The sequence below is a fragment of the Felis catus genome, chromosome C2 (genome assembly GCF_018350175.1).
Source record: "Felis catus isolate Fca126 chromosome C2, F.catus_Fca126_mat1.0, whole genome shotgun sequence".
NCBI classification, from domain to species: domain Eukaryota; kingdom Metazoa; phylum Chordata; class Mammalia; order Carnivora; family Felidae; genus Felis; species Felis catus.
Window position 1 is genome coordinate 49361096 of NC_058376.1, and position 18191 is coordinate 49379286.

Sequence of the window (18191 nt, forward strand, 5' to 3'; positions counted from 1 at the left end):
TTTGTGTGTTATTTGACCTAGACTTGGAAGGGTTCATAGTCTTTCCACTTTTATTATTTTACTTATGAATCCTATATTTTGAAGGGTTTTATTTCCCTATCAACATTAAAAAAAAGTATTAGTTAATTGATTTTCCTGCAAGTTAAACTTATTCTAAGATGCATATTTAGTCTGCTGAACTGTTTGAGATTACCTGTCTTCCCCCATGCATGGGTATAATTCCAGTCAAAAGCAAAGAAACATAGCTTTTAATTAGATGAAAATAGCTCATCAGGGATAAGTATCTGGTTTCTGACAGGCTTTCCCAGTGTCAGAATTGCTGCTGAATTTTTATTAGCACCTGTACTGTGGTCCCTAGATCATCATAGCCTGATAGAAGCCTTGATGGCTTCTAACCTCATCAACAACTAAACTAGAGTTCATATTTTGGGGAGAAGCTTACTGAGAGTTTGGGATAAAACTAGATTTAATAGCAACAGAATAAGCATTAACATCTTTGTAGCCTTTTGCTATTTTCTTTATCTTTTTAAAAAATTAATTAATTATATTTTAGAAAGAAAGAGAGCCAGTGGGAGAGCGGGCCAGAAGGAGAGAGAGAGAGAGAGAGAGAGAGAGAGAGAGAGAGAGAGAGAGAGAGAGAGAGAGAGAGAGAATCCCAAGCAGGCTCCACACTCAGCACAGAGACCGTTGCAGGACCCAGGCTCAAGCCCACAACCCTGGGACTGTGACCAAAGCTGAAATCAAAAGTTGGACACTCAACTGACTGAGCCACCTAGGCGCCCCTTTTCTTTATCTTTTGAGGTGTATCTTATGTACAGTATAGTACGTGGATTGCAAATATATAGTACAATGGAATTTTACATTTGTATCTGTAACTGTGGTAGGCTGAATTCTAAGATGACTCCCACTGATCCATGCCTTTATATAATTCTTTTTCTCTTGAGTGTGGGAAGGACCTGTAAATGTGATAGTATATCACTCCCATGACTTTAAAAAAAGAGATACTATCCTGGGCAGACCTGACTTAATTGGATAAGCCCTCAATAGGGACCAAGTTCTTCTTGAAGAAATTCAAAGTGGGAGAAGGCTTCCATGTGAGCGGGATTCTTTGTTGCTGGCTCTAAAGATGGAGGAGGCCATGTGGCAAGAAATGTGGACAGTTTCTAGGAGCTGAAGGGCATTTCCTGGCTGACAGTGACCAAGGAAACAAGAAACTCAGTATTATAACCACAAGGAACTGAATCTGGCCAGTAATTGAATGGGGTTGGAAGCAGATTTCTCTTGTCTACAGAAAGGAACACAGTCCTGCTGTCAACCTGATTTCAACCTGTGAGACCCTTAGCAGGGAACCCAGCTATGTCATGCCCTGGACTCTTGGCAGAACTATGTGATACTAAATGTCTCTTGTTTTTAAGTTACTAAGTTTGTGGTGATTTGCCATGCACCAATAGAAAACTAATACAATTACTGCCACCCATACAAAGATATAGAATGTTTAGAACATATAGAATATTTCTAGCATTCCAGTGTTGCCCTTTATGATTAAAAACTATTAATACTACTACAGTATTGAACTTTCACAACAGCCCTTCAAAGTAACTAATAATTTACCCATTTTATAGGTAATTGAAGCAAGGTCCAGAGACCGATACGTCATCATTTTGACATCTGCTCTGTGTCTGATGCTAGACTAGACTCTGAGAGTACAGGAGATGAGTAAGATGAGAGTTTTAAGTGATTTCTGGGGTCTCCTATTGGAGACGTGGAGTCAGACATAAACCAGGACCTCTGACTCGAGTCTAGCCCTTTTTCTGCTATCCCTTAATATGCTTGGGAGGTGTGGGGGAGGATGTCTTAACGTTTGGGTTTGTCTGCAGTAGTGGAGTTCATCAACTCTCTAGTTTCTAAATGCATCCAAATGGTGGAGTGAATGATAAAATAGTGTTTTATGTTGTTCGATGAAAACCATACTAATGACTTTATGGATGAGACCTCACTATGAGGTTGTTTAGAAAATGGAAAGGTGCTATCACAACAAAGTGGACAAAGCTACTTTAAAAAAAAAAAAAAGTTTATTTATTTATTTTGAGTAGGGGGGAAGAGAGAGAGAATCCCAAGCAAGCTCCGTACTGTCAGTGCAGAGCCCGAGCAGGGCATGAACTCAGGGAACTGTGAGATCGTGACCTGAGCCAAAACCAAGAGTCGGATGCTTAACCGACTGAACCACCCAGGCACCCCTGGACAAAGCTATTTTAAAGACAACCACCTTCAGTTGGAAAAAATACTTGGTACAGAATACATTTTATTTGGTTAACTTAGAAAATCAAAGGGCTCATATGCTATGTAAAATCCAACTGACTGATATCATTTGGGGGTAGGAAGCTCCCCACCACTGTATCAGTAGTGAAATGTATGCCTTTGTAAACAGGACCACCTTTACCACTAGCTGGCTCTACGGCTTCCTGGGAAACTTCGGCAAGTCCCTCTGTGATGTACCTTCTTCACCTTTAAAAGACATTTGGACTAGCCATTATCTGAGGTCCTTTCAGCATTCTTTTAATCTATAGGTATTTCTACCTGTACCTGTTTAGCTTCCCTCCGAAAAATCCTTAGGTTTTAGGGGACTAAAGTATAAAGAAAAAAATTAAATTCCCAAGGTTTTCCAGGGGGAGACTCAAGGGTAAACTCAAGCTATAATAACTGCTGTGTAGCCAGGACTTCTTGTAGTCCCAGTGCTTGACAAGTTGTACCTGAACAGCTCGACACACGCTGTCCTCATTTCTCATCTCCCTGAGATGGCACCCAAGCGTTCCGGTGCTAATTGTGTTCCTTGAGGAGAGGAATTGTTTGACTGTCTTTCTTTGTCTTGTCTTGTTTTTTCTCTCATGAACTATATACTCCCCAGTGGCCTGCCTTTTACTTTTCTCACTTCTACAGATAATTCTATGCTATGAAGTTAAGGGACGTGTGCACTAACATGCACTCACTCATACCTCCCAGTCTTAATTCACACTGTCTCCCTCTCACCCAGCTCTTTCTAGATAGTTGAGGGAATTTTTTTTCTCTGCTCTTCTCTTGTTTTGTCCCATTTGTGGTCCAAATAGTCCTCGTTTTGGCTAATGAATGACATGGGATGACACCCTTTGGAGGAAACTATAAGCTATGAGTTTTTTTTTTTTATATATGAAATTTATTGACAAATTGGTTTCCGTACAACACCCAGTGCTCATCCCAAAAGGTACCCTCCTCAATACCCATCACCCACCCTCCCCTCCCTCCCACCCCTCATCAACCCTCAGTTTGTTCTCAGTTTTTAACAGTCTCTTATGCTTTGGCTCTCTCCCACTCTAACCTCTTTTTTTTTTTTTTTTTTCCCTTCCCCTCCCCCATGGGTTCCTGTTAAGTTTCTCAGGATCCACATAAGAGTGAAACCATATGGTATCTGTCTTTCTCTGTATGGCTTATTTCACTTAGCATCACACTGTCCAGTTCCATCCACGTTGCTACAAAAGGCCATATTTCATTTTTTCTCATTGCCACGTAGAATTCCATTGTGTATATAAACCACAATTTCTTTATCCATTCATCAGTTGATGGACATTTAGGCTCTTTCCATAATTTGGCTATTGTTGAGAGTGCTGCTATGAACATTGGGGTACAAGTGGCCCTATGCATCAGTACTCCTGTATCCCTTGGATAAATTCCTAGCAGTGCTACTGCTGGGTCATAGGGTAGGTCTATTTTTAATTTTCTGAGGAACCTCCACACTGCTTTCCAGAGCGGCTGCACCAATTTGCATTCCCACCAACAGTGCAAGAGGGTTCCCGTTTCTCCACATCCTCTCCAGCATCTATAGTCTCCTGATTTGTTCATTTTGGCCACTCTGACTGGCGTGAGGTGATACCTGAGTGTGGTTTTGATTTGTATTTCCCTGATGAGGAGCGACGCTGAACATCTTTTCATGTGCCTGTTGGCCATCCGGATGTCTTCTTTAGAGAAGTGTCTATTCATGTTTTCTGCCCATTTCTTCACTGGGTTATTTGTTTTTCGGGTGTGGAGTTTGGTGAGCTCTTTATAGATTTTGGATACTAGCCCTTTGTCCGATATGTCATTTGCGAATATCTTTTCCCATTCCGTTGGTTGCCTTTTAGTTTTGTTGGTTGTTTCCTTTGCTGTGCAGAAGCTTTTTATCTTCATAAGGTCCCAGTAATTCACTTTTGCTTTTATTTCCCTTGCCTTTGGGGATGTGTCGAGTAAGAGATTGCTACGGCTGAGGTCAGAGAGGTCTTTTCCTGCTTTCTCCTCTAAGGTTTTGATGGTTTCCTGTCTCACATTTAGGTCCTTTATCCATTTTGAGTTTATTTTTGTGAATGGTGTGAGAAAGTGGTCTAGTTTCAACCTTCTGCATGTTGCTGTCCAGTTCTCCCAGCACCATTTGTTAAAGAGGCTGTCTTTTTTCCATTGGATGTTCTTTCCTGCTTTGTCAAAGATGAGTTGGCCATACGTTTGTGGGTCTAGTTCTGGGGTTTCTATTCTATTCCATTGGTCTATGTGTCTGTTTTTGTGCCAATACCATGCTGTCTTGATGATGACAGCTTTGTAGTAGAGGCTAAAGTCTGGGATTGTGATGCCTCCTGCTTTGGTCTTCTTCAAAATTCCTTTGGCTATTCAGGGCCTTTTGTGGTTCCATATGAATTTTAGGATTGCTTGTTCTAGTTTCGAGAAGAATGCTGGTGCAATTTTGATTGGGATTGCATTGAATGTGTAGATAGCTTTGGGTAGTATTGACATTTTGACAATATTTATTTTTCCAATCCATGAGCAGGGAATGTCTTTCCATTTCTTTATATCTTCTTCAATTTCCTTCATAAACTTTCTATAGTTTTCAGCATACAGATCCTTTACATCTTTGGTTAGATTTATTCCTAGGTATTTTATGCTTCTTGGTGCAATTGTGAATGGGATCAGTTTCTTTATTTGTCTTTCTGTTGCTTCATTGTTAGTGTATAAGAATGCAACTGATTTCTGTACATTGATTTTGTATCCTGCAACTTTGCTGAATTCCTGTATCAGTTCTAGCAGACTTTTGGTGGAGTCTATCGGATTTTCCATGTATAATATCATGTCATCTGCAAAAAGCGAAAGCTTGACTTCATCTTTGCCAATTTTGATGCCTTTGATTTCCTTTTGTTATCTGATTGCTGATGCTAGAACTTCCAGCACTATGTTAAACAGCAGCGGTGAGAGTGGGCATCCTTGTCGTGTTCCTGATCTCAGGGAAAAAGCTCTCAGTTTTTCCCCGTTGAGGATGATGTTAACTGTGGGCTTTTCATAAATGGCTTTTATGATCTTTAAGTATGTTCCTTCTATCCTGACTTTCTCAAGGGTTTTTATTAAGAAAGGGTGCTGGATTTTGTCAAAGGCCTTTTCTGCATCGATTGACAGGATCATATGGTTCTTCTCTTTTTTTTTGTTAATGTGATGTGTCACGTTGATTGATTTGCGAATGTTGAACCAGCCCTGCATCCCAGGAATGAATCCCACTTGATCATGGTGAATAATTCTTTTTATATGCCGTTGAATTCGATTTGCTAGTATCTTATTGAGAATTTTTGCATCCATATTCATCAGGGATATTGGTCTGTAGTTCTCTTTTTTTACTGGGTCTCTGGTTTAGGAATCAAAGTAATACTGGCTTCATAAAATGAGTCTGGAAGTTTTCCTTCCCTTTCTATTTCTTGGAATAGCTTGAGAAGGATAGGTATTATCTCTGCTTTAAACGTCTGGTAGAACTCCCCTGGGAAGCCATCTGGTCCTGGACTCTTATTTGTTGGGAGATTTTTGATAACCGATTCAATTTCTTCGCTGGTTATGGGTCTGTTCAAGCTTTCTATTTCCTCCTGATTGAGTTTTGGAAGAGTGTGGGTGTTCAGGAATTTGTCCATTTCTTCCAGGTTGTCCAATTTGTTGGCATATAATTTTTCATAGTATTCCCTGATAATTGTTTGTATCTCTGAGGGATTGATGGTAATAATTCCATTTTCATTCATGATTTTATCTATTTGGGTCATCTCCCTTTTCTTTTTGAGAAGCCTGGCTAGAGGTTTGTCAATTTTGTTTATTTTTTCAAAAAACCAACTCTTGGTTTTGTTGATCTGCTCTACAGTTTTTTTAGATTCTATATTGTTTATTTCTGCTCTGATCTTTATTATTTCTCTTCTTCTGCTGGGTTTAGGCTGCCTTTGCTGTTCTGCTTCTAGTTCCTTTAGGTGTGCTGTTAGATTTTGTATTTGGGATTTTTCTTGTTTCTTGAGATAGGCCTGGATTGCAATGTATTTTCCTCTCAGGACTGCCTTTGCTGCATCCCAAAGCGTTTGGATTGTTGTATTTTCATTTTCGTTTGTTTCCATATATTTTTTAATTTCTTCTCTAATTGCCTGGTTGACCCACTCATTCGTTAGTAGGGTGTTCTTTAACCTCCATGCTTTTGGAGGTTTTCCAGACTTTTTTCTGTGGTTGATTTCAAGCTTCATAGCATTGTGGTCTGAAAGTATGCATGGTATAATTTCAATTCTTGTAAACTTATGAAGGGCTGTTTTGTGACCCAGTATATGATCTATCTTGGAGAATGTTCCATGTGCACTCAAGAAGAAAGTATATTCTGTTGCTTTGGGATGTAGAGTTCTAAATATATCTGTCAAGTCCATCTGATCCAGTGTATCATTCAGGGCCCTTGTTTCTTTATTGACCGTGTGTCTAGATGATCTATCCATTTCTGTAAGTGGGGTGTTAAAGTCCCCTGCAATTACCACATTCTTATCGATAAGGTTGCTTATGTTTATGAGTGATTGTTTTATATATTTGGGGGCTCCGGTATTCGGCGCATAGACATTTATAATTGTTAGCTCTTCCTGATGGATAGACCCTGTAACTATTATATAAGGTCCTTCTTCATCTCTTGTTACAGCCTTTAATTTAAAGTCTAGTTTGTCTGATATAAGTATGGCTACTCCAGCTTTCTTTTGGCTTCCAGTCGCATGATAAATAGTTCTCCATCCCCTCACTCTCAATCTAAAGGTGTCCTCAGGTCTAAAATGAGTGTCTTGTAGACAGCAAATAGATGGGTCTTGTTTTTTTATCCATTCTGATACCCTATGTCTTTTGGTTGGCGCATTTAATCCATTTACATTCAGTGTTATTATAGAAAGATACGGGTTTAGAGTCATTGTGATGTCTGTATGTTTTCTGCTTGTAGTGATGTCTCTGGGACTTTGTCTCACAGGGTCCCCCTTAGGATCTCTTTTAGGGCTGGTTTAGTGGTGACGAATTCCTTCAGTTTTTGTTTGTTTGGGAAAACCTTTATCTCTCCTTCTATTCTAAATGACAGACTTGCTGGGTAAAGGATTCTCGGCTGCATATTTTTTCTGTCTAGCACCCTGAAAATCTTGTGCCAATTCTTTCTGGCCTGCCAAGTTTCAAAAGAGAGATCAGTCACGAGTCTTATAGGTCTCCCTTTATATGTGAGGGCACGTTTACCCCTTGCTGCTTTCAGAATTTTCTCTTTATCCTTGTATTTTGCCAGTCTCACTATGATATGTCGTGCAGAAGATTGATTCAAGTTACGTCTGAAGGGAGTTCTCTGTGCCTCTTGGATTTCAATGCCTTTTTCCTTCCCCAGTTCAGGGAAGTTCTCAGCTATTATTTCTTCAAGTACCCCTTCAGCACCTTTCCCTCTCTCTTCCTCCTCTGGGATACCAATTATGCGTATATTATTTCTTTTTAGTGTATCACTTAGTTCTCTAATTTTCCCCTCATACTCCTGGATTTTTTAATCTCTCTTTTTCTCAGCTTCCTCTTTTTCCATAACTTTATCTTCTAGTTCACCTATTCTCTTCTCTGCCTCTTCAAGCCGAGCTGTGGTGGTTTCCATTTTGTTATGCATTTCTTTTAAAGCGTTTTTCAGCTCCTTGTGACTGTTCCTTAGTCCCTTGATCTCTGTAGCAAGAGATTCTCTGCTGTCCTCTATACTGTTTTCAAGCCCAGCGATTAATTTTATGACTATTATTCTAAATTCACTTTCTGTTATATTATTTAAATCCTTTTTGATCAGCTCATTAGCTGTTGTTATTTCCTGGAGATTCTTCTGAGGGGAATTCTTCCGCTTGGTCATTTTGGATAGTCCCTGGCGTGATGAGGACCTGCAGGGCACTTCCCCTGTGCTGTGGTGTATAACTGGAGTTGGTGGGTGGGGCCGCAGTCAGACCTGATGTCTGCCCCCAGCCCACCGCTGGGGCCACAGTCAGACTGGTGTGTGCCTTCTCTTCCCCTCTCCTAGGGGCGGGATTCACTGTGGGGTGGTGTGGCCCATCTGGGCTACTTGCACACTGCCAGGCTTGTGATGCTGGGGATCTGGCGTATTAGCTGGGGTGGGTAGGCAAGATGCACAGGGGCAGGAGGGTCAGGCTTAGATCGCTTCTCCTTAGGTGATCCACTTCAGGAGGGGCCCTGTGGCAGCGGGAGGGAGTCAGATCCGCTGCCGGAGGTTTGGCTCCGAGGAAGCACAGAGTTGGGTGTTTGCGGGAGCGAGCAAGTTCCCTGGCAGGAACTGGTTCTCTTTGGGATTTTGGCTGGGGGATGGGCGGGGGAGATTGCGCTGGCGAGCGCCTTTGTTCCCCACCAAGCTGAGCTCTGTCGTCAGGGGGCTCAGCAGCTCTCCCTCCCTTTGTCCTCCAGCCTTCCCGCTTTCCGAGCAGAGCTGTTAACTTATGACCTCCCAGACGCTAAGTCGCGCTTGTTGTGGGAACACAGTCCGTCAGGCCCCTCCGCTTTTGCCAGCCAGACTCGGGGGCTCTGCTTGGCCGGCGAGCTGCCCCTCCGCCCCGGCTCCCTCCCGCCAGTCCGTGGAGCGCGCACCGCCTCGCTGCCCTTCCTACCCTCTTCCGTGGGCCTCTCGTCTGCGTTTGGCTCCGGCGACTCCGTTCTGCTAATCCTCTGGCGGTTTTCTGGGTTATTTAGGCAGGTGTAGGTGGAATTTAAGTGACCAGCAGGACGTGCGGTGAGCCCAGCGTCCTCCTAAGCCGCCATCTTGCCGAGTTTTCTCAAGCTATGAGTTTTAAAGAGAAGCCAAGACATTTTAGAGAAGCAGGGACCTTAACTTGCAGATAATTGAAGCTATCCCTTCTGATTTTGCATACAGATCTTATCTGCTTTTGATAACCATCCACAAAAACTACTTCCTTCACCATCAGTATTTAAGAAAACTGTAAAATCTAAGCAATAACTCCGTTTTGTTTTAAAACTATTTTTGGGGCGCTTGGGTGTATCAGTCAGTTAAGTGTCTGACTCTGTTTTGGCTCGGGTCATGATCTGATGGTTTGTGAGTTTGAGGCCCTCATCAGGCTCTGCGCTGACAATGAGGAGCCTGCTTGGGATTCTCTCCCTCTCTCTCTGCCCTTCTCCTGCTTGTGCTTTCTCTCTCTCTCTCCCCTTCTCTCAAATAAATTAAAAAAACCCACAAAACTATTTTTATTCCACATGTATAGTTCATTAGGGGTTATATTATTGATTTAAGAGACTTTCATATCTTATGTGAAAATGCATTCCAAGTTCCAAGAAATGAGGTCTTTTTAAAGAACTTCAGACTGCTTAAAGTCTTAATAAAGTAAGAAATGTTTTTGTCTCCGCTGACCATAAGAGGGCAATGTAGGTACATGCATTACACTTTAAAAATCTGCTCTGTTATCTAGTGCTGCATGTGTGAAGAATTAATGTCAGTTCAGTAATTGATTTGCTTTGCTTGACTTAACTCTGGTAGTAAATAAAATTAACATTTGAATGGAAATGGTAATTGTTTCCTGTGTGATATACACTTTCCTTTATAACATGTATTTGGCACAGAATAGCCAAATCTTCTGAATTAACCATGGTAAAAACTGTAACTTCAAAATCACTTTTAATTCCCCTTCTAGTAGATGTTTTCTTTGGGCCCCAGGTGTCTGCTCTGGAGCTCCCTGTCTGTATAACCTTGACATGATGATATAATGAGGAAGCTTTGGGCAAGCTGTGGTAACATAGTAAAGTCATACTTGGTAACATGTGGAGAAACTGTTTATGAATAAGCCAAATAAATATTTACCCCCCCCCCCTTTTCTTTTCTTTTCTTTTCTTTTCTTTTCTTTTCTTTTCTTTTCTTTTCTTTTCTTTGACAATAACATTTTCCAAGTAAAGCTTTTAAAAATGCTGTTTACTTTTCAGCTTAGGCCCTGAACCTTCAAAGAATTAGCAGATGGCTGAATTAAAAGGTTAAATATGCACTATCTGTCAAATAGGGCATCTTCTTTGAAGGGAATAAAACCAAAATAATTTTGAGTATTATAATATCAAGATAATAAGCTGAAAATAGTCACAAATATGGGGCTCAAATTTAGATTTCTGAGTTGTATAAACATTTGGATTTTGAATTGTGGTTTAACAGGTGAGACTGGAGAATTACTGGATTATGATCAAGGTTTAAGCTTTGGGGTGTGTAAGGAAGTGATGTAAAATAATTGATGGTATTTGAAGATTGTAGATTTGAGTGTTAGAAACAAGTAAGTGTACACCTTCAGGAAAAAGTCCAAAAAGAAAATGGCTGACATCTACAAACCTCTGTTTTTGAGACGTGGTATATATATATAGCACAGTGGTTAGACCATGGGCTTTGGGGCTCACCTGCTTGGATCAGGTCTTGGCTTTGCTGCTTGTTAGCTCTGGGTCTAAGTCAAGTTGCTGTTCCAAAAGGCAGGGTTAACACTAGGACCTACTTTAAAGGGTTATTGTGAGCATCGTATGAGATAATATATTTAATTGCAGAGTAAACTCTCAAGAAATATTAGCCATCCCTGTCTGTTTATTTTGAAGCACTTAAAGTGTGTTGTTTCTACAACAGCATTTTCCAAGGGAGGTGTTAGGGAAGAAGGATGTTGACTTTCCCTTTGAAGGGTGTCCTGTCTCTCGTGTCATGTGTAGCTGGGCTACAGCCATGAGTACAAACTGCTGCTGCATTTTAAATATTGCTCATTGTAATATTTGTACATTCTTCTGAACCTTTTGTAACGTGGGGAATAGTTCTTTAGAGTGTGTGTATTTGGTTTCTTTGCTGTATTAAGTGGTGGTTATCTGAATTACTATTTGATTGCGGGACCCATGGGTTAAAATTTTCCTTTTATTAGGTTGAGGAACAGTAGACTAATATTACTATGCGTATGTAAAATATGAATTTAAGGTGTTACTTGCCTCATAGGCCTTTGGATGAGAAACTTATTCCGGGAAAATGCTAGACAATAGTTAATGTCTACACATTTCCATGGTATTTGCCTGCCTTTATTTTTGGCTTTCATAAAAACATGCATAATCAGAGGGAATGCCCAAAGTCCCCTTTTCGCCTCTGTCCACCAATAATACCCTCACACACATTTCACATCTTCCTATTTTTGTGCAAAGGAGAACCTTTTGTAGCAAGGGGAAAGTCTGGGATTTCTTTGAGATGTGATGGCTGGAAATGTTACCCAGATACCAGCACGCTAACAGATATAGGGCCATAATTTTGTTTCTTAGAACATTTTCCATGTATGGTTAGTTGGAGACTTTCAGAATATCTAATTTTGTTTCCTTTTTCTTCTCAGAAACCAACAATCTAGAACTATCTCATGGCTCAGGAACTTTTCCTTCTGGGTATTATTATAAAGATCAGTGGAGGCCCAGAAAGTTTAAGATGCGCCAGTTTAATGACCCTGACAACATTACAGAATGCTTACAAAGAAAAGTGGTGTATTTGTTTGGTGACTCAACAATCAGGCAATGGTTTGAATACCTTACTACGTTTGTTCCAGGTTGGTACTTTGCATTTTGTTTCATAATTCTTTTCCGCATGCACAAAATCAGCTTTCTTCACTCCAGTGCCCGAGGAAGGGCATCAGGTGAGGAAGTAGTTATTTCTCTGTAGGACTAAACAGGTGTCCTGACCCTGGAGAGATATGTGATGGTTTCTGATCCATGGTGGGGTTGTGATGTATTGATGGAAGCACTGGAATTGAAGTTCATACTACTGATGAGCTGTGTGACCTTGGACATGTTATTTACTTCCCAGGGCTTTATTTCTCCATGTGCAACGGGGCAGCTGGACAGAATCACCTTATAGGTGTCTTTTACTTCTGATATTCTGGGCTATAAAACAGAGGTGGACATTTTCAGCTGTTTCTCTCCTAGTTCTGTTTAGTCAGACTTCAAGTTTAAAATAGATTTAACTGGAAGGAAGCAGCCAAACAGACTGTGGTCCATTTTAATACATCCATGCAGTATATAGCCTTTCCGGTGTCATCTGCTGGGCATTCCATTGATATGATTCTGAGATGAGCTGGCTCCTACTGAGGTAGTCTTGGTAAGTCCCAGCATTCTTAGCTTCCTGGTGTCACTGCTGGGCTCCTGGGGTGCCCTCCAGACTCGGAATAAAGCTGCACTCATTGGAAGGCCCTCCCTTATTCAAATGGGCCTTTTCCTCTTTGTGGAAGGTGTGGATGGAGTGAGGAGGAATGAATCTCAGGTAACAGTACTAAAGACCCTGCTTACAATTGAGAGAGCTGATAAATAATTCCATGGGAACTATTTTTGAGGGCTATACATGGGCAGGACTTTCCATAAAGCAAATTCCCATAGTTTGTTGTGAGTTGTTGCTGGTGTTGTTTTTCTCTTTTATTTTTTTTACACTAACCTCATTTCAGATTTAATTTTTCAAAGGAACGGAAGAAGTAGATACGGTCCCCAAAAGTGGAAAGTTAATTCCAGTTTTTGTTGTGCTTTTGTTTTTTTATTGACACAAGCATAGTTGAGTTTGGTCAATAAAGCATAAATTAAAAACTAGGAAAAGGGATATAATTTGTATGGCATAATGCTAATGTTTTGATGTTTTGATGCTGACTAGGCAGGGCCCTCCAGAAGTCTGTAGTTGTTTGTTTAAGTTCTAATGACAGAGCTCAATATTTCCGTTCATAGCAGTGATCACATTGAGTGTCATAATTATTTTCCACTGTATCCTTTGCAGATAGATTTTCACCTGATAAAGCCTTGTGCTGGTGCTTGATTTTAATCAAATGAAAAAAATGGTAGCTTGAGCTTGTTCAGTTTAAATGGAGCCAAATGCTAAGTAGTAATGATTTAGGTACGAAGATCTGGAAGAGGAGACTAGGACTGCATGGAGAGGAGAGTGAAAACTTTAACCCTGAAGAAGAATGTAGGACAATTAGGGTGTGATGTTAGTTCTTCAGAATTGGCTGTAAACTCCTTGAGAGCAAGGACTGTGACTTATCCATCTGAGCAGTGCTGGCTAGTGGCACTACAGTGGCTGGCTCTGAATAGGTACTTAGGAAGTGTTAATGGACTTGGATTGCCAGAAGTTACTTAGTCTGTTCTCTGTAAGGCACTTGTAGGAACATTCAGGGATATGAGACAGGCCCTCTTTCCTTATGGGGCATATGCTAAGTGATGAATTTTACAGACAGGGTTTTTCAAAAGTAACAAAAGAGAAATCCTGACTGATTCCTGGGACCTTCAGAAGACCTCAGAAGAGCTGGACTTTGAAACACAACTTAGATAAAGGAGAGGGAAAAGTGAATTCTAACTTGTCTGCTGTCTTTGTTATTCTTGTGACAGAGATAGACATTCTGTAAGACATTAATATGATTTTCCACCCATAGGGTGAAACTGAAAGTCAAAAGAAACAGGGTTGCTTGTTTCTTTCATGTATTTCAAAAAGTATTTGGTTACTGTTACGTGTTTACTTTAAAAAGCACAAGTTATAGCCCTCATCCTGGAAGAAATAGTATTTATATGTTAGAATAGTGATGTATAAATGCCAAATTGATTTTTAGATATTTAGCAATCAGTGCCTACAGGAAGATTTCTTGACCTAATGGTTAGAAGTAAACAGGTTATTTTGCTTCTGAGGTATATAGACATACATATAGAATCTATTACTGATGGTTTAAATAATATGTTAGAATAAAGGTCCATTGAGGCCAGTGAAATAGGTATTACCTTTACAGTTGTACCTTTTTGTTGTACTTTTGTGGTACTTTTATTTAAGAAAAAAAAAAGTTCTCTTAAGCCACTAAGTAAAACATGATCATAATATATGTGCTTGTTTTGAACATTTTTATGAATTTGAATTTTCCTTGTTTCAGATTTAGTGGAGTTTAACTTGGGTAGTCCCAAGAATGTGGGTCCCTTCCTTGCGGTGGACCAGAAGCACAACATCCTGCTCAAATATCGCTGCCATGGTCCACCCATCCGTTTTACAACCGTCTTTAGCAATGAGCTTCGTTATGTGGCAAATGAGCTGAATGGCATCGTGGGAGGGAAGAACACAGTGGTTGCCATAGCTATATGGTCTCATTTCAGCACCTTCCCTTTGGAAGTGTATATCCGGCGGCTCAGGAATATCCGTCGAGCAGTGGTCCAGCTCCTGGATCGAAGCCCTAAGACTGTGATAGTCATCCGGACAGCCAATGCCCAAGAGCTGGGGCCTGAAGTGAGCCTTTTCAACAGTGACTGGTACAACTTCCAGCTGGACACCATCCTTCGGAAGATGTTCTCAGGGGTTGGAGTGTATCTTGTTGATGCCTGGGAGATGACCCTGGCTCATTATTTACCCCACAAGCTACATCCGGATGAAGTTATTGTGAAGAACCAACTGGACATGTTCTTGTCCTTTGTGTGCCCCTTGGAGACCTAGCTTGCCCTGGAAGGAACTGGAAGAATCACATTTTCTGCATTAGAGACAGTTTATGGGAGGCCCCATGGAGATATTGCTGCTACTGATATGTACAACATTTCAGAAAGAGCTGGACTTTATATAATGATTTGTAAGGAGCTTAGAAAATGCAGGTTGCATTTATATCTACCTACAGGATTTATTCCAATCTTTACATAGCCATGGGAGAACCATTATTAACAACATCTACGCACTGTATTGCCCTTGTAACCAAAGATGCTAATGAGTGTATTTGAATTAGCCTCTCCGGAGAGGGGAGATTACTGTGCTAAAAACTGAAAAATGTTCTGACCTAAATGGTTGGTAGTGGAGTGTGTGTAGCTTATCTGGTAAGGGCGATTGTGCTTATCTGCATGAATAGCACGGTGGGTCCATCTTCAGTGTGATGAACTGATGAGGCTTATGGTTAGGGGCTCCTGTGACACACTGGAGCCTGCTGTGTCTCAGGAGTTTCTCTTGATTCACCTTTTTTGAATTACTTGAAAAGGCCAGTATCTTTGGTTAGAATTTTTTAGTGAGAACATTTACAGTGTTCTGCTTTTATCTAGAAAAGAAGCAAAAGGAGAATACGAAAGCGGTTAATATGAAATCTGTGTGTTGCACTGATACTTGCATTGGGCGGTTGTTATTTACTTGATTCAGCTAAATTTTACATGAGGAATACTTTAAAATAATCACTTTTGGAACTGGAAGGGGGAAATGTATAAATGGAAATTTATTTTTGTGTTTTGAAGTTTGAGGGTTTTAAGAATTGACTTTTACGTAAAGAACGCCGTTGTTTATTATAAACTTGTACAAGTTACTTCCATCAATTTCAAGTGTTTCTTTTTTGGTTGTTAGTTTGGATCACATACCAACATTAGAAATGAAAATCTAATTAGAAGTTAGATATTGAGATCTGTAACAAGTATTTCTTGATGGGGACATAAGGTACACACATTCTGTCATGCTTGGAAGTAAAAAACTGCTATCTTAAGATACTATCAATTTTACTTGACTGTCTTTGCCTTATTAATTTTAAATGGGTTTAGGCTAGCATGGGGCCATTTAGTAAGCACTCTTTTCTTTTTGAGCCAGAATGGATTACAATCTAGTTTTAGTTATCCCTAAATGGACATATGAAGAGACTGGAGAGGCTTTAGAGATGAAGACTGATGCTAAAAGCATTCTTTTAGGAGAATGGGTCGAGGAATTTGGAGTTAAGAAGTTTTTTTTAATGTTTATTTATTTTTGAGAGAGAGAGACACAGAGTGTGAGTGGGGAATGGGTCAAGGAATTTGGGGTTTAAAATTTTTTTTAATGTTTTTTTTTATTTTTGAGAGAGAGACACACACAGAATGTGAGTGGGGGAGGGTCAGAGAGCGAGAGAGACACAGAATCCAAGCAGGTTCCAGGCTCTGAGCTGTCAGCACAGAGCCCGACGCAGGGCTTGAACTCAGCTGTGAGATCATGACCTGAGCCGAAGTCAGATGCTTAACTAACTGAGCCCCCCAGGAGCCCCAAGGAATTTGGAGTTTTAGCTTAAAGAGTGTAGGGGCGCCTGGGTTGCTCAGTCATTAAGCATCTGACTTTGGCTAGGGTCATGATCACCTGGTTCATGAGTTCGTGCCCCACATCAGGTAAGCTTGAGGCCTGCTTCAGGGGAGCCCTGCTTCTTTCTCTCTCCATACCCCTCATGGGATTCTCTCTCTCTGCTCCTTGATCACTTGCCCTCTCTCTCAAAAACAAACAGACAGACAAAAACAAAAAAACTTCCTTTCTTAGACTTGAGGGCCATCTTCAAATTTGTAAAATATATATATGGGGAAAAACATTTTTAATTTAGTTTGAGGCTAAGGCTCACCAACAAGTAGTTAAACATATTAAGATTGCTTAATTTTAATGGTCTTTAAGCTTTAGTGTCTGAGAATCGCCTGGACTATTTGATAAAAATACAGGATGCCTCTGGGAACTGTGGAATCAGACTTTGCTACAAGCATCCAGTGATTTTGATGCAATGGCAGTATTCTACACTTTGAGAAATACCAACTAAGGGAAGAAGGAAGATAGAACTAAGGAAATAATATTGCTTGTCTATTATTTCCTGGGCTTAATCCCTAACATTTAATCCTGATCACCATCTAGTAGTGTAGGTGATATTAGGTACATTTTATAGATGAACTTGAGTTTGGATTTGAACAAAGGTATGTGAGAGTGCATAGCCCTTTGCAACCAGAACTTGTTGGACTTTTGTAAAGAGAGATGTTCTTTTTCATATAAGGACTTTCGAGCATTTTCTAAAAGATTGCTGGAGGAGGCTGAGGCATCATCTTCCCAGGAGAATTTCAATTTCCACTGCCTCACCAGGGCTTTGGAATGACATTTCTTGTTTGTGCAAATGGTTTCTTGTGACCTCGTCTAGCTTCTATTACTTTTTGATTTAGTTATAAAAGGTCCTAAAGATTTGATGACATAGTTTCTTGACGTATTCTAATTCACTTTGTGCCTTTTCTAATTTGTCTTTCTATACTCTGGTGTGGAAGTTTAAAAAAAAATGCTTAAGTGTGGAGTTTGGAATATTACCTAAATCTTTCTCAGAACAATTAGATACAGTATTTTAATTTCTTCTGAAAGTGTATTTTAGGCTAGTACCACACAGTTGTAAATATTAGCATGCCAGCAAAATAATATAGTTTTATATATTTTCCATTATAAATATAAAAGACATCATTGTTTTTAGAAACTAAAATCTAGACAAAGAAAATCTATGCAAAGAATCTATAATTCTATCATCTGAATGTGGTACGCATTAGCATTTTGGTATATTTTCTTCCTGGTTTTTTAAAAACCACATAGCTATAAACACAGATAATATGTAATTTGTATCTGTGTTTTTTTATTTAGCATACAAATATTTTTCTGTGTTAAATAGTCTTCATAACTGAATTATAAAAGTCTGCCCAACAGTTTAGCTAATGATACCATTATTTACATAAGTCGGCCATTATGGTTAGGCATTTAGGTTTAAAATAAAATATTAAGGGGTGCCTGGGTGGCTCAGTTGGTTGAGCATCAGACTTTGGCTCAGGTCATGATTTCATGATTTGTGGGTTTGAGCCCTGTGTTGAGCTCTGTGCTGACAGCTCAGAGCCTGGAGCCTTCTTTGGATTCTGTGTCTCCCTCTCTCTTTGCCCTTACTCCGCTCACACTCTGTCTCTGTCTCTCTCTCTCTCAAAAATAAACATTAAAAAAATTTTTTAAATAAAATATTAAAATGGGCTTATATGTAATTTCTTTGGATTAAATGTCATATAGGTTAAAATTCATATGGATTTTTATTTTGGAATGACAGCATTAATTTCGCTTAGTGGATCTCCTCATTTTCTAGAACTCGATTGATTTGATG

General features: G+C 40.0%; 1 protein-coding gene across 3 annotated transcripts in view; it reads left to right on the forward strand.

The window, feature by feature from the left end:
• The window catches only part of NXPE3 (neurexophilin and PC-esterase domain family member 3), a 48164-nt gene extending 32366 nt beyond the window's left edge, over positions 1-15798 (forward strand). For all 3 annotated transcript variants that reach the window (XM_006936014.5, XM_006936015.5, XM_003991591.6), the window contains 2 exons: positions 11664-11870; positions 14217-15798. In XM_006936014.5, coding sequence (XP_006936076.1) covers positions 11664-11870; positions 14217-14767 — 758 coding nt within the window. In that variant the 3' untranslated portion in view covers positions 14768-15798. The remainder of the gene's footprint in view (positions 1-11663; positions 11871-14216) is intronic.
• Positions 15799-18191: the final 2393 nt, after the last annotated feature.